General features: G+C 45.2%; 3 protein-coding genes across 5 annotated transcripts in view; all 3 read right to left on the reverse strand.

Moving 5' to 3' along the window:
• Window positions 1-5986: 5986 nt before the first annotated feature.
• On the reverse strand, window positions 5987-9426 carry LOC123135399 (MKI67 FHA domain-interacting nucleolar phosphoprotein). 2 transcript variants are annotated; one of them, XM_044554463.1, is made up of 9 exons: window positions 9279-9426; window positions 8502-8630; window positions 8283-8403; window positions 8114-8169; window positions 7977-8024; window positions 7788-7885; window positions 6948-7017; window positions 6766-6876; window positions 5987-6256 (listed from the first exon to the last, which is right to left on the reverse strand). In XM_044554463.1, the coding sequence occupies exons 2-9, from the start codon at window positions 8589-8591 to the stop codon at window positions 6206-6208; spliced, it is 645 nt and encodes a 214-aa protein (XP_044410398.1). In that variant the 5' UTR covers window positions 8592-8630; window positions 9279-9426; the 3' UTR covers window positions 5987-6205. The 2 variants fall into 2 exon arrangements, with proteins under 2 accessions (XP_044410398.1, XP_044410399.1); XM_044554464.1 differs by having other exon boundaries at window positions 8502-8624; window positions 9279-9296.
• A 6077-nt stretch (window positions 9427-15503) lies between these two features.
• Window positions 15504-16895, reverse strand: LOC123133133 (protein MNN4). Its single transcript, XM_044552670.1, has 2 exons — window positions 16796-16895; window positions 15504-16307 (listed from the first exon to the last, which is right to left on the reverse strand). Exon 2 carries the CDS (start codon window positions 16276-16278, stop codon window positions 15730-15732), a length of 549 nt encoding a protein of 182 aa, XP_044408605.1. The 5' UTR covers window positions 16279-16307; window positions 16796-16895; the 3' UTR covers window positions 15504-15729.
• Window positions 16896-18088: 1193 nt separating this feature from the next.
• LOC123135400 (uncharacterized) overlaps window positions 18089-20766 on the reverse strand; it is a 3455-nt gene continuing 777 nt past the window's right edge. For both annotated transcript variants that reach the window (XM_044554466.1, XM_044554465.1), the window contains exon 2: window positions 18089-19457. In XM_044554466.1, coding sequence (XP_044410401.1) covers window positions 18377-19051 — 675 coding nt within the window. In that variant the 5' untranslated portion in view covers window positions 19052-19457 and the 3' untranslated portion in view covers window positions 18089-18376. The remainder of the gene's footprint in view (window positions 19458-20766) is intronic.

The following is a 20766-nucleotide window of genomic DNA, read 5'->3' on the forward strand; positions in this document are numbered from 1 at the left end:
CTAGCTATCTAGATGTTAATAATTAAGTGTATATGGATTACAGTAGTTGATTAATTTTATGCACATGCAGTTACCACTGGATCTTGTTAGATATTAAAGTTGACAAAGGAAGAGTTGAATTACTGGACTCATGCAGGCACAGCTATTCCATCAAGGCAATTATGCAGGCACAGCTATTCGAGCCCTAAGCCGCCGCCGCCGCCCCCCGACGTTCGTACTGGTATTGGCGTATTGCCGGCTCCTCTCTCTCCTGCGTCCTGGTAATTTCCTTCCTAGTTAGCTGCTGATTTCAATTTCTAGGCCCCCCATCTGTAATTCTGTATAGGCAGTTAGGAACACGTCTAATCTAGTTTGCGGCTGATTTCAATTCCACGGACTCCCATCTGCAATTCTATGTTGGCACTTGGCACACGCACTAAAGCTCGCCACTGTCAGCGAATCGACCATCAGGTAGTATATCATATTGCCGTTCCTTGATGCATAAGTCGGTACAGTTCACCAATTGAAGCAACATTTTTTTTCCAGCATTGTGTGTTATCATGTCATAAAGGAAATAAGACATATGCATCAGGTAGCGATAAAAGCAAAATAAAGAAGGCCATGGATAAATTGGTACAATCACAACACGGAGATATGCACAAATTTCTCAGGAGTAAAATTGGTGCTTCCACTGCTTTTGATAAAGCAAGATGATGAGTTGGCGATGGTTGCCATAGAGGAAGAGCAGTAACCTATTGGGATTCAGAATATTACCAGGGAAAAGAAAATGTCGACACCAACATCGGAGGTAACAATGTAAGTGGCTTCGATCAGAATGTAAGTAATTCATCAGATGCACACACATAGTCTCCTAGTCTTGATGAACAACATGTTCATACTCCTAATATTTATGATCCAAGCAATCGGGATAATCTTGATACTAAATCAAGAGACATTTTAGTTGAGAAAGGGCTGTGAGAGAGGGAAAAAGTGGAATACCATGTAGATGGAGCAGGAAGACATTTTTCATATGCTCATTATCATAGGAAATTAAGCAATGGAGAGGAACATGGTAGAAAGTGGCTATTTATTCAAAAGATCTCCATAAAGTTTTTTGCTTCTCTTGTAAGATCTTCTATTGTAGTGTCTGCGATATATGGAGATTTTCGAGCATGTCAGAGAAGTTGATTGCTATTCTAATATCTCCATTGCTTATCACATCTTATTTACTGTGCCCGTCACGGTCGCATCGGCCGAAAGAAGCTTTTCGAAGTTAAAATTATTGGAGAATTATTTGAGGTCAACAATGACTCAGGAGAGGTTAAATGGCTTTCCTGCATTTTGCATCGAGAAGAAATTATTGGATGAGATTGACATCAACCCTATTATAAGTGACTTTGCATCGAGGAACATAGAAGAAAGTTTTAAGGTAATGTGTATAAATTATTTGATTCGAATACTAATTTTGAATTCATTTAATTGCTATTGATAATATTTATTATATACATATCTCATTGTTATTATTATAATATCTATAGTAAGGGCCCCGGGTTTTAGTTTCGCCCCGGGCCCCCAAAATCTCAGGACCGGCCCTGCTCCGGAGCCACGAATGGACTCCAAGTCAGGGCTTCCGATGAAGAATGGGAGTTGGCGGCGGCTCTGTATCATAAAACGCAAGGGAACTTTCTGAAAAAAATTTCTCAGACACCAACCCCTTCTACGCGTCGTCCTCCCCACATTAGTGCTACCGTAGTTGCGGAGGCAACTGTATCGCGCAAAAGCAACATGGCCCGAAGAGGTGTATCTGGACAGAGCTCCTCGTTGTATGCTTCTTCGAGCAACAAGAAGGGCAGCGGAGACGGCGATGGGAGTGACAGTCGAAAGGAGGATCTAACCTATGGTTTTTTGTGCTTTTGATCTGCATATTATAACTTTCTTAGTGCAACATTAAATCAAGTCTCCACCATTATTTTTCTCTTGCTCTAATAATATATTCGAAGATCTACTCTGTAATAACTCGGTTACACCAAATTAACAGGTTGTAACTTTTCATTAACATGGGAATTTTTAGGGTATATGTATAGATAAATTAGGTACCTACCCATTTTAATCAGACAAAACATTGTAATGCAGAAGTACGAAGGCAACATATTATTGATACGTCCATTTTGCATAATTATTTCCTACTGTAATTTAATCTATTTCAGTGATATATTTAACATTATGATGAAATTCCAATGTCTTTTCTCTCTTAAAGTATAAGGAATACAAAGAGAGGGGAATTGTTGGACAACTGAAAATCTGGACCTAAAATGCAGCAGAAGAAAAGGCAATTTTCCAGAGCTCCAAATGCAACGTGGATTTTTGAGGAATTATTTTGGAATATATAAGGATTTATGGAGCAAAGAAGTACCATAGGGGACCCACCAGACCCCCACACAGCCTGGTAGCACGGCCTACCCCCTAGGCGCCATGTGGGCCATGTGGGGCCGTTGTGGCTCTCCTCCCGACACCATTTGACTATAAATTCTATTTTGCTCTAGAGAAAATCATAGAAAACCCTCGATACTTTCCGCTCTCCAGTGGAGCGGTTCTTTTGGGGAAACTTCCCTCCGCGGCAGGGGGGGGGGGGGATCGAAGCCTTCATCATCACCAACACTCCAATCATCGTGGGGATTGCCATCTTCATCAACATCTTCACCAGTACCATCTGATCTTCAAACCGTAGTTCTTCTCTTGTGTTCAGTCTTTGTACCAAACCTCATATCGGTTCCTGTGAGTACTAGTGTGTGTTAATTACACATCATAGTTGATGCATGGGAGAATTATTGGTGAAGGATCTTCCATTTATCTTGATGTCAAACTATCTATCAAAACCATCTTTACATCATTTATAGTGAAACATTGCTGAAAACTGATTGTCAATTCTTTCTGCTCCTCACTGGGTTCGACACTCTTACTTATCGAAAGGACTACGATTGATCCCCTATATTTGTGGGTCATCATGACTCTTTTCTAACGCCGTTGTCAGGGAGTGTAGAGCGCTCTTGGTAAGTGGAATTTGGTAAGGACAACTGTTATCGTCGTGTTGTTTTTTGTTTTTATCTGCTATTATGGAAGCCAATCCTTTAATATGCTGGTTTTGGGTGACCTCTCCACGTGCACAAGTGGTTAGGAAGGAACCTCCACCTACTAAAAATATTTGTTTTGAAATACATGTTGGCATTCCTGAACAAGTGAAAACTAACCGTTATGCAGGAGTCGGAATTGTTCATCTTGATATGCACTTGTTATTTATGAAAGAATTGTGTGGTCTAATTGAGTTTTCAAGCTTGAGAAAGAGCGAAGTAAAGAAGAAGTTGTTCCCTTTATATTTGGAGGAAAATGCATTGGCATGGTTCGGGTTATTGTATAACTCTTACTCATGGGACTGGAAGCGACTGAAAAATGTTTTTCATAATCCTCCACCATCGCCATCAATGGTACTACCAGAGCTAGAAGATACACCAAGTTCACCACATCCATCCCCTCCTACACTGTATTGATTGGAGCCTGAGCCGACATCGGATCCATTACCACCATATTGGCTATTGCCACCCGCTCCACCTCCAGCGCTTGCATGTACACCACTGCTAGACTCTGGCCAGATCGAGTTCCAGTCCCAGAACATGAGCCAACACCACTCACTTCTCCACCACCCCCTCCCTCTCCATCGCCTTTTCCTTCAGAGCTAGAGTTGGAGCCTCCTGCCCCATGGATCTCCCTACTCATTGAAGCATTAGCTAATCCAATGCTCAAGAGGGCAATAAAACCGAGAGTTGCTAGTTTTGTGTCTGCCATTCTGAGAGCTCAAGATGATGTGGGTTCCTAGTGAAAGCTTTCGTCTGGTTATTTATAGGGCTAGAAGCCATTCGCTCTTCTTATCTCGATATCGTGTGGTTTCTTGTGGGGATATCTTAGGGTGTCTTTGGTTGAAGAACCAACTGTCATGGAATGGAATGGTTCCATTCCAGAGGAACGGGTCGGTTCCATTCTTGTGTTTGGTATGAGCAAAAAAGTAGAACGGGTTGGTTCGGTTCTGTTGTTTGGTTGGCAGAACAGAATGAAAAATGGAATGACATGAAAATTCAAAAATTTGACAGCATTTCATTTGTATATTTGAGAAAGACAACATAACCATATATTGACAAGCCTGACACATAAATGATAGCGCAATAAGGTGCACATAGAACACAAGTCTAATTCTATCTCTTCATGCATTGGCCGGTAGGTAAGACGTGGTCTTCTCTTCCTTATTATAGCCCGAACAATGACTGCCATTCAGCTAGTATTCTCTCCGTCCAAAAATACTTGTCATCAAAATGGATAAAAATGGATGTATTAAATACTTGTCATCAAAATGGATAAAAATGGATGTATCTAGGATGTATTAAATACTTGTCATCAAAATGGATAAAAATGGATGTATCTACATCCATTTTTATCCATTTTGATGACAAGTATTTTTGGACGGGGGAGTACAACAAAATAGCAGCTCCCTAACCATCCTTTTTCTTTTGTTCATCTTCTTGACCATCTACAAATGATGCATACTATCATAACATGGCTACAATGACTTGTAACAGGGATTTAAAGGATATTACATGTTAGCATATACTGCAAACACATACTGGACGACATTTATTTTAGTAGATATTGGATTAAAAACAGCCATGAAAAAATCAGCCACGAGCCGAACTATCTCTCGGCTGGACAATCTCCATGAGTGAAAAAAGTACCACCTGCAGCATATACAAGGGGATCTGAGAGAGGCTCGTACCTTGAGGAAAGGAGAGTGTGCTGCACCTCTGCCGCGGATGTTAGCCCGCCGGAATCCCACCTAGACCTCCGCCCCGCTGCAAGAACGCCGGCACGCAGCTCCAGATCGAGGGGGGGTCCTCTGCACCGTGCGTGACTCCCCTATGGTGCTGCAGATCGAGAGAGATGAAAGAAGAGTCAGCCGGTGGCGAGAATCAGAAGGAACCAGGGCGGCGGAGTAGATCGAGCGAGGAAGAGGGACGAGGGGAAGCGTCGCACCAGGAGAGCGTGAGGCTCGATTGGGTTCGCGGGGGTGAGACGAGGGAGCGGTTCCGTGTCGTCCGCTTGATTTGGAGGTTCCACTTGGTTCCGGATCTGGGCCGAATATTCGCTCTGCGGGGACGAGTTGGTTACCGTTCCATGAACGAACCAAACACGAGAACTAGGCCCAAGAACGGGTCCGACCCATGACATTCCAGTCCATTCCAGAAACCAAACACACCCTTAATAGCATGTTGGTGGTGAGGAACTGTCAAGGAGGCCAAGTAGATATGTGATACTCCCTCCTTCCATTTATATAGGGCCTAATGCGTTTTTAAGACCGTCTTTGACTATTGACAAAATTAATAGTACATGACATGCACAATGTGAAAATTATATCATTAAAAGCTCCTTTCACACACGAATTTAACGGTGTGTTTTGTGTAAGTTGCATGTCATATACTATTGCTGTAATATTTGGTCAAAGTTAGCATCGAAAAATGCATTAGGCCCTATATAGATGGAAGGAGGGAGTAGCTATAGTAGTAATAATCTGATGATCATTCGGGGGGATAATCGATGGCCCTGCATGCTAACCGCAACCATGTCAATACATGCAACTTGCATCGGTTGATGAACCTTGTTGACTTCTTTCGTTTGGCATATAGTAGCGTGAACGGCGTCCATAACTATAACGGTCCTATGGGCTCTGCGCGGTTCACGGAAAAGTCCTACGCGTAGGACTTGTAAACTTGTAAACATAAATTAATCTAAGAAATGACCACTGAAGTAGCTAATTGTTGAAGTAGCAACAAATCCAGAATCTAGAAAAGCATATCTTTTCCTTGAGATGGCATTCAAGGTTCTTAAGATGTGCAGTATATCATTAAACCTTGGAGACCAATTAACACTAATCATATGGTGGATCTGCAGTGACAGCTGAAGGATGTAAATCAGGGAGCAGGAAAGAAAGCAAGTTCATTAATTTTCCACCACAGCTTTATGCTTCTTCACCAACATAAACCAGTCATCATTTAACTTACATAACATCGACCAAACACAGATACAAAACCAGAGTACGAAACCGCCATCTCATCCCCGACTAAAATAGACCTCAGCACAGTCCCGTCGCTCCCACCGGATAAAGGTCCATCTGCCTTCTCTATAGCTAATCCTCATCAAACTTGATCTTCTTAGCTGAAGGCTGAACGCTTCCAATCTGAATAACCAAGAAAAACATTAGCAACCGGCAAATATCTTGTCACAACCTCACACACAGAATACAACCAGAAAAAAAGAAACGTCGTCATTTAGCAAAAATGAGACAGGCAGAAAGCAAAAGCTAATATACTGATCAATCATGAACTGTTTATCCTTTACAACCTATCTCCACAGAGTACCGGCCGCATATGGCATGAAACAAAAGAAAAACAATTGAATCACAACAAAATATGATTAAGCAAAGCCTGGGATGAACATTGGTTGTATTGCATAAATTATCTGAATCCAGTAGGCGAATGTAGATAAGAATAAATAAGCACTACTATGATTATCAACAACCTACAAAGTAACACATGGCAAAATTGGCTCTAGAACACCACAATTGTGTGCCTTTTGCTCCAGGTAAATAAAAAGGTTGAAATGTGCAGGCAAATTGCTGAACTAATTCATATCTGGTTAAGTAAAACCAATTTATTAAATCAATGAACAGCATCAAGTGTTACTTACAAGGGCTGGACACTCGTAATCGATACCAGCAGCCTTGATTCTTTTGCGGCGCTTCTCATCCCGCTTTACAATTCCTTCGAGCATCTTCTTGTGCTCTTCCACTGTTTTATCCTGGTAAAACAACAGCTTATTAATCTACAGTGCAAAATTTCACGTTCCGGTTGTAGTTAGCAACAGATTACCTTACTAAGCCGCCTCCGTTCAATTGCTACTCGGTCAACTGGTATAAATCCCTTACGCACACCTTTCCATCTAGAAGCGATACAAGATGTGGAATCAAAACGCAAGAAACAGTGACTATGCACAGCTATATGTTACAAATTACAGGAAAACAAAACTGTAGTGATGCAAGAATTACTACAACCTCCGTGTTCATAAAGTACACACAAAAAAACAAGGATTCAAGAATAAATAAAGGCACGCGAAGGAGATCTAAGACAATAACCTTGCAAGTTCTTACAAGAGATTACCACCAAGCTTCAGTGGTGCACTTACTGATGCAGTGGCATATATACCGATTCATATTACTCTCACAAACCCTTGACTCACAAATCTTCCATTATTGCATGTTTTTATCATCATAGTGAATTCTTGGTTTATAATTTTGTTTTTGACATTCCCATATCACTCATTATAGCTATTCATATATATATTTCCAACATGGCTTACACAGTTTGCGTAACGCAGTCAGCAAATATTAACACCACTCTGAATTACCCTAATAACCAGAGCTCGCATCAATATTTTCTTTCTATGAACAGGCATAAACCAGCTGTGCAATGCGGTGGAAACAAATATCCTGGTAATATTAACTGAGTGTCTGTAGCCTATAAGGAAAGCATATCACTGTAAACAGTATACTATGACAGAAACAAAGAGTACACAGCATTTTCCCAGGAATATATAATATATACTTCATTTACTGGTAGTTGATGTGTAGTCCTAAACAGAAGATGAAGGCTATGCTTTCAATATCAAAAAGCGAAAATAAACAGAATAACCAGCATAGTTGCAGTAATTACAATTTGGCATGAACTTTCTCCGGCGGGACAGGCGCAATCTGCAGAGTGTGCTCAAACAACAGGTAGTTATTCATCTCATCAGCCACAATCTTCGCCACCTGATATACCAACAACATGCCAGGAATTTGTAAGCAGACAACAAACATACAGTGTGCCCTGATATATATACCCAAAAATGCATGTGCCTACCTCAGGGTTCTCAAACTCAATGAATCCATAATGCTTAGACTTCCCTGTCTGAACACATCACCAAACGGCAAGTCAGATGGTTGCAGAAAACACACACAACACAAATATCAAACACCTTGTAACGCAGTATGGAATACCTTGCGGTTCCGGGCAACCCTGACCCTCTTGACAGCCCCAAACTGCTGAAAGAAACCTGCAAAAACAACCAAACCAAACCAACAGAGACGGATATTAGGACCAGACACCTCGTCGCAGCCGCCGCGCTTTCTCTAGGCTCTGCCGAGGGAGACAGACAGACAGACAGACCTTGCATCTGGTCCTCGTAGAAACCGTGGGGGATGTGGCCGATGTAGAGGACGGTGGCCGTGCTCTCCGGCTCCTCAGGCTGCTTCTTCTCCCGGACCCTCTGCTCCTTCCCCTCCAGCGGCTGCGCCAACCAATCACAGCACAACATCAGGGGCAAGAACAACATGGATGTGTGGGGTTCGATTCGGTTCAAAGGCAGGAAAGCGCGCACGCACGCACCAGGAAATCCTTGCCCTCGCCGGTCTTGGGGCCGGCCGAGCGGCGCGAGAGCACCCGCCTCTGGTTCCTCTTCTTGTCCCTCAACCCCATCTTGCTCGCTCAATCAAACCTCTATGCAGCTCCCTGTAACTGAAGAAGTCAGGTTGTCAAATGTGCAATATAACAGCTGTAGGCGAGTATGAATTATATATAAGATTACATTCATAGAGCAGGGTGTTCAATCTAGACGAACACGGAGTGACCATTACCATGGTCCGTTTTTCACACGGTCGTTAAGCCACACTACTATTCTGACAAAAATTCCTCTTGGAGACAACTATGGCACATACCAACCAGATTAATTTACAACAGTATCATCGGTATAAAAGTAAATGACGATGAATCTGGACAACATATAGCTGGGTGTTCAATCTAAACGAGCAACCATTAATTTGATTTCCAACTCGAACGTTTAGCCGCACTATTCTGCCACAAAATTCTTCCGGAGCAGACGACCATGGCACATACCAAGCAGACAAATTTACAACCGTATCATCAGTATTTAAGTAAATGGCGAATCGGGCACAACACAGAAGCACCGCGCACAATCAAAAGAAAGGCCGGACATAGAATCAATCAAGCAATCAATCAGCAGGCTTATCGAGCAACGGGGACAAGAAAAAAGAACACTTTCTCAAGTAAACATTTGCATCGAGAAGAAGACTCGGGGCTGGTCGACTATGCCCTGGGTTGCGTCGATGAAGAAGACGCGGGGAAGGAGGGGCAGAGGGAGCTTACGGATGAGGAGGAGGCGAGGTCGGGCGGCGGAGGTCCGGCGAGGCGGCGGCGCGGAGGACGGCGGAGTTGCGGGGGAGAGGAAAGGAGGCGGAGCGTGCCGATAGTAGAGGGGAAGCGGCGGCGGTGGAAACCTAGAGGGTCCGGGGCAAGGGGGCGTGCGGCTCGACTTAGGTCTTGAACGAATGGGCTGACGGCTACCAAGGGTCCGTTTCGTTCTTCTCGGCCCATCCAGCCCGTCTCCTCCTAACACAGCCATACACATTTTCTCAAAAGTAACAATTTTCCCTCTCGCTAGGGTTCTGTTCCTCCCGGGGCGATCTTGTCGCCGCCGTCGAGAGTCTCGTCCCCTACCTTCGCTTCTCCCCTGGCTCTCCCGATCGGGGGGTTCTCTGTTACGCCCTTCCCTGGCAGGCGGGGCAGGCGGGGGGTTAGGGATCCATCTGAACGGCCCGATCTAGTTTGACTCGGGTTAGGGTTTTGAGATGTCATCAACCAAGCCTTCGGGATCGGCGGCGGCTGGTCCAGCGGAGATCGACGACGTAGATCGGCTGATGAAGGAGTTGGGGCTGCGAGAGGAAGACCTAGATGATGTGGTTTTTGATGCAAAGGAAGCACCGGCGGAAGCGGCTAGGTGGATCGCGCTTGCGAAGGTGCACTCTACCAAAACCTACTCGCAGTACTGGTTCTTCCGGAACATGAGAGCAGCCTGGGACCTTGCTCAGGAGGTGAAATTCAAGCCACTGGAGGAAAATCTCTATACAGTTCAGTTCTCCTGCTTGGGGGATTGGGAGAGAGTTACTCAGGAGGGTCCATGGCACTTTAGGGGAGACGCCGTTATCCTCAAGCCATATGACGGTATAACAAAACCCACCACTGTTCAGCTTGACACCATTGAGATCTGGGCGCAGATTCATGATGTGCCACCCCTGTATGCTCATCTAGTGCCATCTCTTGCGGCAAAGGTGGGCGAAGTAATTTTCACTGAACCGATATCCCAAGACTTCGCGGGTAACTTTCATCGTGTCTGGGTCGGGATCAATGTGACGAAGCCGCTGAAGAGTGCAGTATCTATGATCCGAGAGGGAAAGCGCCAAATTTACAGAGTTAGATATGAAAAACTCCCCGATTGGTGCGCCGTCTGTGGTATGTTGGGACATCTTTTCAAGGAGCATGGCAACGGAATCCATCCTCCATCGGCTTTGATTTTCAAAGACCTAAGGGCAACATGGGTAATGCGTACGGGTCAAGGTCCGGGAGGTGGACGTGGCCGCAGAGGAGGACGCAGGGGAGGACGCAACGGCGGACGTGGTAGGGGTGCTCAGTACGTTGGCGCTGAGCATGTGGAAGACCCGGCTGCAGATCAGGATGCTGAGATGGAAGAGGTGGACAACAGAAAGAGGTCGTCAGAATTAGCTACAATTCAGAATAGTGTGCCATCGTCATATATAGCAGCCAATACAGGGAAAAGCAACATGTTGGCGTTACCTCCATCCACTATTCCTGATAGTCCGAGTGCAAAACAAGAAGTTAAAAGAGCTAAAGTGGTGAACGAGGATGACAGGAACTCAAGCAAGACTGGAAACCAGGGGAAGAATGACTCAAGTTTGGCGGGCTCCGGAGAGGGGCGCCGCCAGGGCCAATGAGTGTTTTCTGCTGGAACTGCCGGGGTGCGGGTAAAGCCGCGGCAGTTCGCGAACTTCGCGATTCCGCGAGGAAGTTTACCCCTACCCTCCTATGTATTCTTGAAACTCAAATTGAAGGGGCTAGGGTAGAAGCATTAGCGAGTTCTATTGGCTTTGATAATTCTTATGCAGTAGATAGTCAGGGTAGAAGTGGTGGTATTGGTCTTTTTTGGAACAATTCAATAAAGGTTGAAATATTAGGTTACTCTGTGTATCATCTTGACGTGTCTGTTGAGGAGCAGGGAAAAGAAAAGTGGAGGTTGACCTGCGTGTACGGTGAAGCGCAGACACATTTGCGGCATCAAACTTGGACGACTTTAAAAAACATTAGCACTTTGAGCAGCTTACCATGGCTATGCATAGGGGATTTCAATGAAGTCTTACGTCCAGATGAGCATGTGGGAGTTGGTCAACGCAGCAACGCTCAAATTCAAGCGTTTCGAGAAGCCACGGATATTTGCATGTTGCTAGATATTGGCTATAAGGGCCGTTTTTGGACCTTTGAGAAAAAGGTGGCCGGGGGAAGTTTCACACGGTGTAGGCTTGACAGAGCGTTGGTGAGCGCGGAGTGGTTGGCGAGGTTCCCAACGGCTTCTCTGACACATCTCACGGCAGCTTCTTCTGATCACGCCCCGCTGCTGCTCGAGTTTGGAGGCCACCAGGAGACTCGGATAAACCATACGTTCAAGTACGAGCTGATGTGGGAGACTCATGAGCAGCTTAGAGAGACGATACTAAGGGGATGGGATCCAGGAGCGCCGTGTGCTACGGTCGAAGAGATGCGAGCCAAGCTCCAGAACTTGTCTCAAGGTCTTGGTAAGTGGAGCAATGATACTTTCTGAAGTGTGCGGAAGGAAATTAAAAAATTGAAGCAGATGTTGGAGGAGCTGCGTAATGACCCACTAAGGATGGCGCCGTCTCATGTAGAACTAAAAATCAATGAGAAGTTAATTGAGATGTACCACCGCGAAGAAATTATGTGGCGACAAAGGGCACGGTTGGAATGGCTCACGGAGGGGGACAAGAATACAAAATTTTTCCATCTGCGTGCTAGTCTCCGGAGGAAAAAGAATATGATAAAGGCTCTACAGAATTCTTTAGGGGTGGAAATAAGTGACCCGGCAGAGTTGAAGGAAATGGCAAATACGTTTTACCAGAATTTGTATGCTTCAGAAGGAGTCCAGAATATGGACGGAGTCTTGGCGCATGTTCCCAGAAAGGTAACAACAGCAATGAATGAGACATTATGTGCGCCCTATACCAGTCAAGAAGTTAAAACTGCCTTGTTCCAAATGTTTCCCACCAAGGCACCCGGACCGGACGGCTTTCCGGCTCATTTTTACCAAAGACATTGGGATATTTGTGGGGAAGAGGTCACCAAGATAGTTTTGAGGATTGTTAGGGGACAGGAAAGCCCCGAATGCATCAATGACACAATTCTTGTTCTTATTCCCAAGGTAATGAACCCCACAATTTTAGCTCAGTTCCGGCCCATCAGTTTATGCAATGTTCTTTATAAGATTGCTTCAAAAGTAGTTGCAAATAGACTGAAAGTTATCTTGCCTGACATTATTTCGGAGGAGCAATCGGCTTTTGTCCCGGGTAGACTGATTACAGATAACATCATATCTTCTTATGAGTGTTTGCATTTTATGAAACAGACAAAATCAAAAAGTAACATTTATTGTGCTCTGAAGTTGGATATGATGAAAGCCTATGACAGATTAGAGTGGTCCTACCTAAGAGCGATAATGGCCAAGCTTGGTTTTGCACGGCAATGGATTGATATTGTTATGAGTATGGTCTCCTCAGTTTCTTTCTCCGTGTTGTTCAATGGTGAGAAGCTTGATGCTTTCAAACCATCAAGAGGAATCCGACAGGGTGACCCAATTTCTCCTTACTTGTTCTTGATTGCAGCAGAGGGCCTTTCGTGCCTCCTGAAATCCAGTTCTCAGTCATCAAATTTAGCAGGTATTAAGGTGGCTCCCTCGGCGCCCACCATTAATCACCTTTTGTTTGCAGATGATAGCCTGTTGCTTTTCAAGGCCAATGTGGAGGGGTCAGTTGAAGTGTCAAACCTGTTGGATACATATTGCAATGCATCAGGACAGAGAATTAATCATGAAAAGTCCTCTATTTTCTTCAGTAAGGGGTGTCCTGGGCCGGTCAGAGAAGCAGTGAAGAATTCTTTGCAGGTCCATAATGAATCTCTCAGTGAACGTTATCTAGGGATGCCTACTGATGTTGGCCAATCGAAGAATGGGACCTTTAAATATCTAAGAGATCGAGTATGGGAGAAAATTAAAGGATGGATGGAGAAGCTTTTATCAGCGGCAGGGAAGGAAGTATTAATCAAATCGGTGGCACAAGCTATTCCGGTATTCTCTATGTCATGTTTCAGACTCCCCCGAGGACTGTGTGAGAACATCACTTCAATCATACGCCAGTTCTGGTGGGGCTCGAAGCAAGGAAGAAGAAAGCCAAGTTGGGTGGCATGGGACGTGTTGACAAGACCAAAGCACCTCGGAGGTTTAGGTTTCCGGGACTTAGAGATCTTTAATTTGGCGCTCCTTGCTAGACAAGCATGGCGCATCATGACCAATGATACGTCCTTGAGTGCCCGGATGCTCAAAGCCATATATTTTCCGGGAAGTAATCTTCTAGACGCCGAGTTGGGGTCCCACCCTTCTCAGATTTGGCGGGCGATGTTGGATGGGCGTGACATTTTGGCACAGGGAATCATACGCAGAATCGGAGATGGGACAAGTACGGGCATATGGATACATAATTGGATACCTCGGGATAATTTCAAAAGGCCTATCACATCTCTGGTGACTAACCCACCGGCTATGGTGAGTCAGCTCATTGATAACTCAACCGCTGCTTGGAACGAGAACTTGATCAGAACAGTCTTCACACGTTTTGATGCGGAGGAGATCCTCAAAATACCTTTGTGTACAAGAATAATTTCAGATTTCTGGGCCTGGCATGAGGAAAGCAGTGGCATCTTCACAGTTCGGTCGGCATACCGAATGATCATACGTACAAAGCTTAGTAGAGAGAGTTGGATTGAACAGGAAGCTAGCACTTCGGCCTCCCAATCAGAGAGCAATCATTGGACATCAATATGGCACATTAAAGTTCCCTCCAAATTGCGAGTTTTTGTTTGGCGACTTGCAAGACAATCTATACCTTGCAGGGTTCTGCTCAACCATCGGAATATGGCTACGACAGATACATGTTTGCTGTGTGGGGCCCGCGATACATGGCGACATGCTCTACTCTCTTGTCCGATGGCAGGGAGCGTGTGGGCGCTCGCACCTGATAATATAGTGGAGACTATGAGTGGCCACTTGGAGGAAAGTGCAAAGGATTGGTTGTTTGCCTTACATGAAATATTAGCCAATGATGATTTTGTTCGGCTGGTGGTGACACTATGGGCGATCTGGGGAGCAAGGAGAAAGGCCATTCATGAAGATATATTTCAGTCACCACATACATTACAAGGTTTTATCAACTCTTATTTATCAGAGTTACAGGTGATCAAAGAAAGAGCTCCAGCCGCACGAACTAGCAGTGCCATATCGCAGCACATGGCCCGCTGGATTCCACCAGAGGCCGGATGTGCAAAGCTGAACGTTGATGCGGCGGTGTCACGCCGTGGTTTTGGGGCGATTGGAGTTATCTGCAGGGACCAACAAGGTGGCTATATGGGCGCTTCTGCCATTGTCTTCAGATATATTGCGGACCCAACAACGCTTGAAGCTTTGGCAATTAGAGAAGCTATGGATCTAGCCGATGATCTCTATGCCCAAAGAATTCATGTGGCATCGGACTGCAAGGTGGTGATTGATGATATTCAGAAGAAAAACTTGTCGAGTTATGGGGCTATAGTTCAAGAGATTATAAGCCATTCTCTTTCCTTTACTTTTTGTAATATAGTTCATGAACGAAGGAGCTCAAATTTTGAAGCTCACAATTTAGCGAAGCATGCACTTACCCTGGGAGCTGGCCGCCATGTTTGGCTGGGGCATCCAGGGAATCTTCCGTCCGTCCCTGTAAACATTGTGACGAATTAATAAAGCTTCGTGGAATTGTCTCAAAAAAAAAGCACATTTTCTCAAAATAAGAAAAACAAAGCCATACACATGGCTGTAATTTGTCTCAAAGAAAAAAAAATACATGGCTGTAGCTAATTGCTTACCAGGATGCTCTCGGAAAAGCAAAAAAACTTGCTTGGCAGGCTAAGGATATTTTTAGGATATTTTGTGTTTTCATAGGATTCATCTGTACCCTCTTTTGGAGAGAAAAAATCATCCCCGCAAACCTCTTGGTAGAATTCATGTTACTCTAGTTTGGAGTATTTCTTTTCTGTTTTCCTTCTAAAATATAAAGCACTCTTACATTTAAATGTATGTGATTTTGTAATAATTCTATAGGATACAAGAGGAGATGCCATTATATTCTTGCGTTTGTTCTTTCTATTTGTGCATTTTGAGAATCATGCAGATCAAAGAAGGCACTAAATCTTGTTCATGTACGGATCAGTTGGGTCACCACCGAAACCATATATGTTCCATCACAATGCCGACGATAACAGATGCAAAATCATATTACACCGACCGACGAAAAGCTAGCAAAGGGCGAAACAACTATGAGATCGGATTCTTCTCATCTGATAGCAGGAACAGGCCGCACGCAGGCACACCTTCAGCGACTATGTACAGAAAACACTATGACGACGAGCTACGTTGTACATATCTTCTTCTTCACATCTCCATGTAAAGGTTGAAACCAGCATCGGGGTCCCAGCCATCGCATCTTCTGTACCCGTTCATCACCAGACGGCGGGATTCACCGGAGCCCTCGCCAATGCGAACATGAAGGGCAACCGCTTCGGCTATCGAAGCGACCTCCTCGTCCAGCATTTCCTGCTCCTCTCTCTTCTTCTGCTTCTTCTTTTCCAGCTCTGAAACGATGGCGGCAGAGTTCGCGAGTAATTTCCCGAGCCGACGCAGCTTCTTCACAGACTGCTTCTGGCGGCCCAGTTCATCTTTCTGCTTCGAAGCGGCTTCCTCCTCGTCCGGCCTTTCCTGCTCCTCTTTCTTATTATTTTGCTTCCTCTTTCCCAGCTGTGAGATGATGGTGGCGGAGTTTGCGAGCGCTTTCTCCAGCCGACGCCGCTTCTTCTCGGCCTGCTTCTGGCGGTCCGGCTCCTGTTTCTTCTTCCCCTTCTTCAAGACTTTCCTCCCTGCCTGATTAACAGGCACCGGGAAATCCTTCCCCTCGCCGGTCTTGGTCTTGTCCCTCAACCCCATGCCGCTCAATCAAACCTCAATGTAGCTCCCTGTCGTTGAAGATGGCAGGTTATCAAATGAATAACAATGTAGCAACTGTAGGTGAGCATGGATCATAAGATTGCAATCTTGTAGCTGGGTGTTCAATCCAGATGAATAATATGGGTAATTTTTCACCGATTTGTTCAGCTACACTATTCTGACAAAAAAAAACCTTCTAGAAGAGACAACTATGGCATATAGCAGACTAATTTACAGTAATATCATTAGGTATTTATAACCAAAAGATGAATCTGGACAAGATAGAAGTGTCGTCAACAGAAACGTGAGCATGCTTTTCGAGCAACCGGAACAAGAAAAAGGAACACTATCTTCACTGGCAATTCGGAAATGTATCCTTCGAATGCCAAGATAGGAGTTGGGCAGCTCATCTCCGGCGGGTTGCATCGGGAAGAAGACGCGGGGCTGGTCGACTCGACTGTTTTCTGGGTTGCATCGATGAAGGAGACGCTGGGAAGGAGGGGCGGAGGGAGCTTACGGAGGAGGAGGAGGCGAGGTCTGGGCGGCGGAGGTCCGGCGAGGCGGCGCGGCGGCGCGGGGGACGGCGGGGTTGCACGGGCAGAGGAAGGAGGCGGCGGTTTAGGTCTTGGACTAATGGGCTCACGGCTGAGTCCGTTTCCTTCTTCTCGGCCCATCCAGCCCATCTCCTCCTTGCTCTCAACCCGCACCTCTCCAGTACAACAAAGCCTTCCCCTTGTCTAAAAAAAAAGCCTTTCCCTAAAAAAAAAGTACAACAAAGCCATACACATTGTGTTAAAAACCAAACATACACATGACTGTACTTGCTTGGCAGCCTGTTCTCAGAAAAGCAAAAACTTGCTTGGCAGGCTAAGGCTAAGGCTAAGGCTCCTTGATTCGAACGAATTACATAAGAATTATAGGGGATTTGAGTTATTACGATGTTTTTCTATGATGGTTGTTCCCTTCACAAGATTGGAATCCTTCGTAATTTTTTCATAGGGTTCATTTCTACTATATTCTGGAGAAACATTTTCACCCCCGCAAACCTCTTGGTCAAATTCATGTTATTCTATTTTGCAGCCCTTTTTTTCCTTCTAATACCAAACACTCTTACAACCATGTTAATCTTGTTTTGTATAATCATGTAGTATGCAAGAGGACATGACACTATTTTCCTGCATTTTTTCTTATTCCTGCATTTTGAGAATCCCGTGAATGAGTGAATCAAAGAAGGCCTAACCCTGTTCATGTACGGATCAGTTGGCCGATCGCGCTTTGTTTTTCTTTTTCTTTTTTCCTCGCCGACACATAGCGCTGGTCTTATATGACTTTGCTAGGTTTTCCTTTAGGGGTATATGACTTTACTAGGTGGTGGTGTGTTTCTCTGTTGGTGTTAGATTTTGTGCATATCCTATCAATGCGGAGGCCCGGGTGTATGCTCATAGTGTTTATATCTTCTTGATGCTTCATGTTGAAGCAATAAAGTTCACCCTTTTATCAAAAAAAATTACTGATCAGTTGGGTCACCATCGATCCATCTACAATGCAGTACTGTGCAGAGATTGGTCAGTAAGTCTTCAGCACGGCAGAATCTGTTCCTGTTCTAGTTCTTACCTGTACATAACTCTACAGTTTATAATTCACAGATGACAAATCCATCCAGTGCAATGATCAATAAATGCAGGTTCCATTCTGGGATTTCATTGGCACAACAAAAATACTCTTGGGAACAATGCACCAATGGAAGAAGGCAAAAACACAAAAAGTTCCCATTCCACAAGCACATTTTTATTTCGCGAGGACACACAAATAAGAACTATATATATAGACTTTCAAGAGAAAACCCAGCTAGGAGCAAGAGAAACGAAAATCATATTTGTTTCATTACAATACCGACAATAACAACAGACGCAAAACATATCCTATCACACCGACCGACGAAAACAAAAGGGCGAAACAAGTTGCGCCATCAGATTCTAATCTGATGGCCGGAACAGCTTCCAGCACGCAGGCAAAATAGTCAGCACACCTTCGGGTGACTATTATGTACAACACCACTATGACGACGAGGTCGGTTGTATATATATATCTTCCTTTTTCACATCTCCCTGTAAAGGTTGAGCCCGTTGGCGCCGCCGAGCATCCTATTAACGACGGTCGCGGCGGCGACTCCCTGGCCCGGAGAGGACGAGTCTTCTCGGATCTGCAGCGACGAGACGGCCTGGGCGGCCATGAAGCCCGGGCAGGCGACTGTCGACTGGTGGAACGTTCCTTGGTGGTAGGACGCTTTCAGGTCCCTCACTTCCCCCCAGGTTGGCAGCGGATGCATGTTGCCCCAGTCGATCCACCGATGACCCCTGGAAGCATAAGCTTGATTGGCGCACATGAGCCCACCGGGGGAGTAGATATCGGCTGCGCCTTGCGTGTCCAGAGCGAAATCCAGACCGGCCGAGGGGTCCCAGTCGTTGCATCTTCTGTGCTTGTTCAGCGCCAGATGGCGGGATTCATCGGAGTCCTCACCTATGAGGACATGAAGAGCGACCGCTTCGGCTATCGAAGCGCCTTCTTCGTCCAGCCTTTCCTGCTCCTCTTTCTTCTGCTGCTTCTTCTTCTCCAGCTCCGAGATGATGGCAGCAGAGTTTGCGAGCGCTTTCTCCAGCCGGCGCCTCTTCTTCTCAGCCTGCTTCTGGCGGTCCAGCTCATCCTTCGCCGCCTGCTTCTTCTTTCCCTTCTTCAAGACTTTCCCTGCCTGATTGCCCGCAGCCTTCTCCATGACCACTGTGACTTCTTGCTATTGACTACTACTATCTCTCAGCTAAACTCCTCTACCAGTTATAATTACGGGAAACCAAAATCTGCAAAGTTCATAGTTATTGGACTCCTGTCTAGATGCTTTCTTCCTAAGGGCCCGCTGATTTACTCCCGGACCGACTAGTGCTGAAGCGGTTGGAGCAAATGCTGCTACACCCACTCAGGTCTGAAGGAGTATCTTATCTTGCGGAAGATGCAATCCCAGAAGGAGACAACAGGGGAGAGCAGGAGAGAGAAGTAGAAGGCGCTCGCTATGTCATCAGCTGTTAGGTTTGATCCAATCTTGTCTCTGCCCAGCTGCTGACCCATCTTAGTAGCCCCCAAACTGAAGTGAAACCGCAGCCAACCAGCTCATAAGGGATCTACTACTGCAACAACAGAAGAAGAAGCTTCAGGTAAGAAACACTAGTCAACTTTTGAAAAATGAACAGATATAGATGGTGAAGAAGAATAATAGACCCTTTAGTGAGATTCAGGCAATGCAATAATAATGTTACAATACAGAATAAACCAAACATTTTTAACACATCATGTACGAAAAATGATCTCGCGACAGATTTTCAGTACTCGAATCATGATGGCAACCAGTGAGCAAGGCGGCAAAAAAGATCCCCATGAACAAATTCCCAATTGGCACACCCAATTCTAAGGATTTGAATTCGCAAGTTTGCGCTGCTCTCCAAAAGCAAAAGGGCAGATACAGATAACATAGGCTTGGAGTGTTGGTATGGGCCTTGGTTTCTCTTTGTAGAAGAAGAGAAATGGTCCGATCTTTGTGATCATGCCAACTAGAGTGGCCGATCCATGGACCGATCTGAATAAACAGCACAGTTTAACTCAACTTGCCATCAATTCGGGTGTATCTAAACGGCAGTACTACCTCCGTCTAGGTGAATAAGTCATTCGCGTAGTTCTAGGTCATTGATTTGAAGAACTAAATATGTGGTATATGTCATGAAAAGTATATCGCTAGATTTTTACACGGATGTAGTTTCTAAATATATATTTTTTGTCACATGTAATACATATTTAGATAGTTAAATCGTCGACCTAGAACTACGCGAATGACTTACTCACCGAGACGGAGGTAGTAGCAAATTTCCCTAGAAAAAGGTAGTACGAAATGTTGTACTACTACTAGTACTAGTACTCTACATGATGGCCCAGGATCTAGCATATCCACCCAATAAATTAGCCAAATGTTAACCTCACCAGAAGAAGGGCCGCATGCTTGGCAGAAGCAGATGAGAGATAAATACAGAGGCTTGCGGAGTCTTGCTGCTCAACTTGCCATCAATTCGGGCAGTATCTCAACGGCAGAAGCAAATTTCGGTCGAAAGTGTACCCAGACGATCGATCTAACGATGTGCTGTTCGGTTGCACCATGGCCCGGAAATTTCTTACACATGGACCCAATAAAACACCCAAACAATAACGTCGCTGCTAGAAGTAGAGAGCAGGAGCATGAGAGAAATCAATGCACCGCATGCTGCGCTGCAGGCGAGATCTCAGGCAGCAAAAGCTGCCCGAATTCCTTGATGGCCAAACCCGAGCAAGCAGATCCCCTGGTCTCTCGTGCGATCTAGCACGGCGGCATGCGCGCAAACCCCGATTCCTCGTCGGGGCGCGACCGGGTACAGCAATTCGACCGATTCCGGCGAGCAACCGCCAATTCCC

The sequence above is a fragment of the Triticum aestivum genome, chromosome 6B (genome assembly GCF_018294505.1).
Source record: "Triticum aestivum cultivar Chinese Spring chromosome 6B, IWGSC CS RefSeq v2.1, whole genome shotgun sequence".
NCBI lineage: Eukaryota > Viridiplantae > Streptophyta > Magnoliopsida > Poales > Poaceae > Triticum > Triticum aestivum.

What these genes read in the sequence shown, in the direction of transcription:
- LOC123135399 (XM_044554463.1), bottom strand. Translation starts at nt 8,591, where the DNA reads ATGGGGTTGAGGGACAAGAAGAGGAACCAGAGGCGGGTGCTCTCGCGC. An exon ending in GCGAGGGCAAGGATTTCCTG is followed by an intron (nt 8,404 to 8,501) that starts GTGCGTGCGTGC and finishes TGGTTGGCGCAG; the next exon opens with CCGCTGGAGGGGAAGGAGCA. An exon ending in GGGTTGCCCGGAACCGCAAG is followed by an intron (nt 8,025 to 8,113) that starts GTATTCCATACT and finishes TGATGTGTTCAG; the next exon opens with ACAGGGAAGTCTAAGCATTA.
- LOC123133133 (XM_044552670.1), bottom strand. Translation starts at nt 16,278, where the DNA reads ATGGGGTTGAGGGACAAGACCAAGACCGGCGAGGGGAAGGATTTCCCG.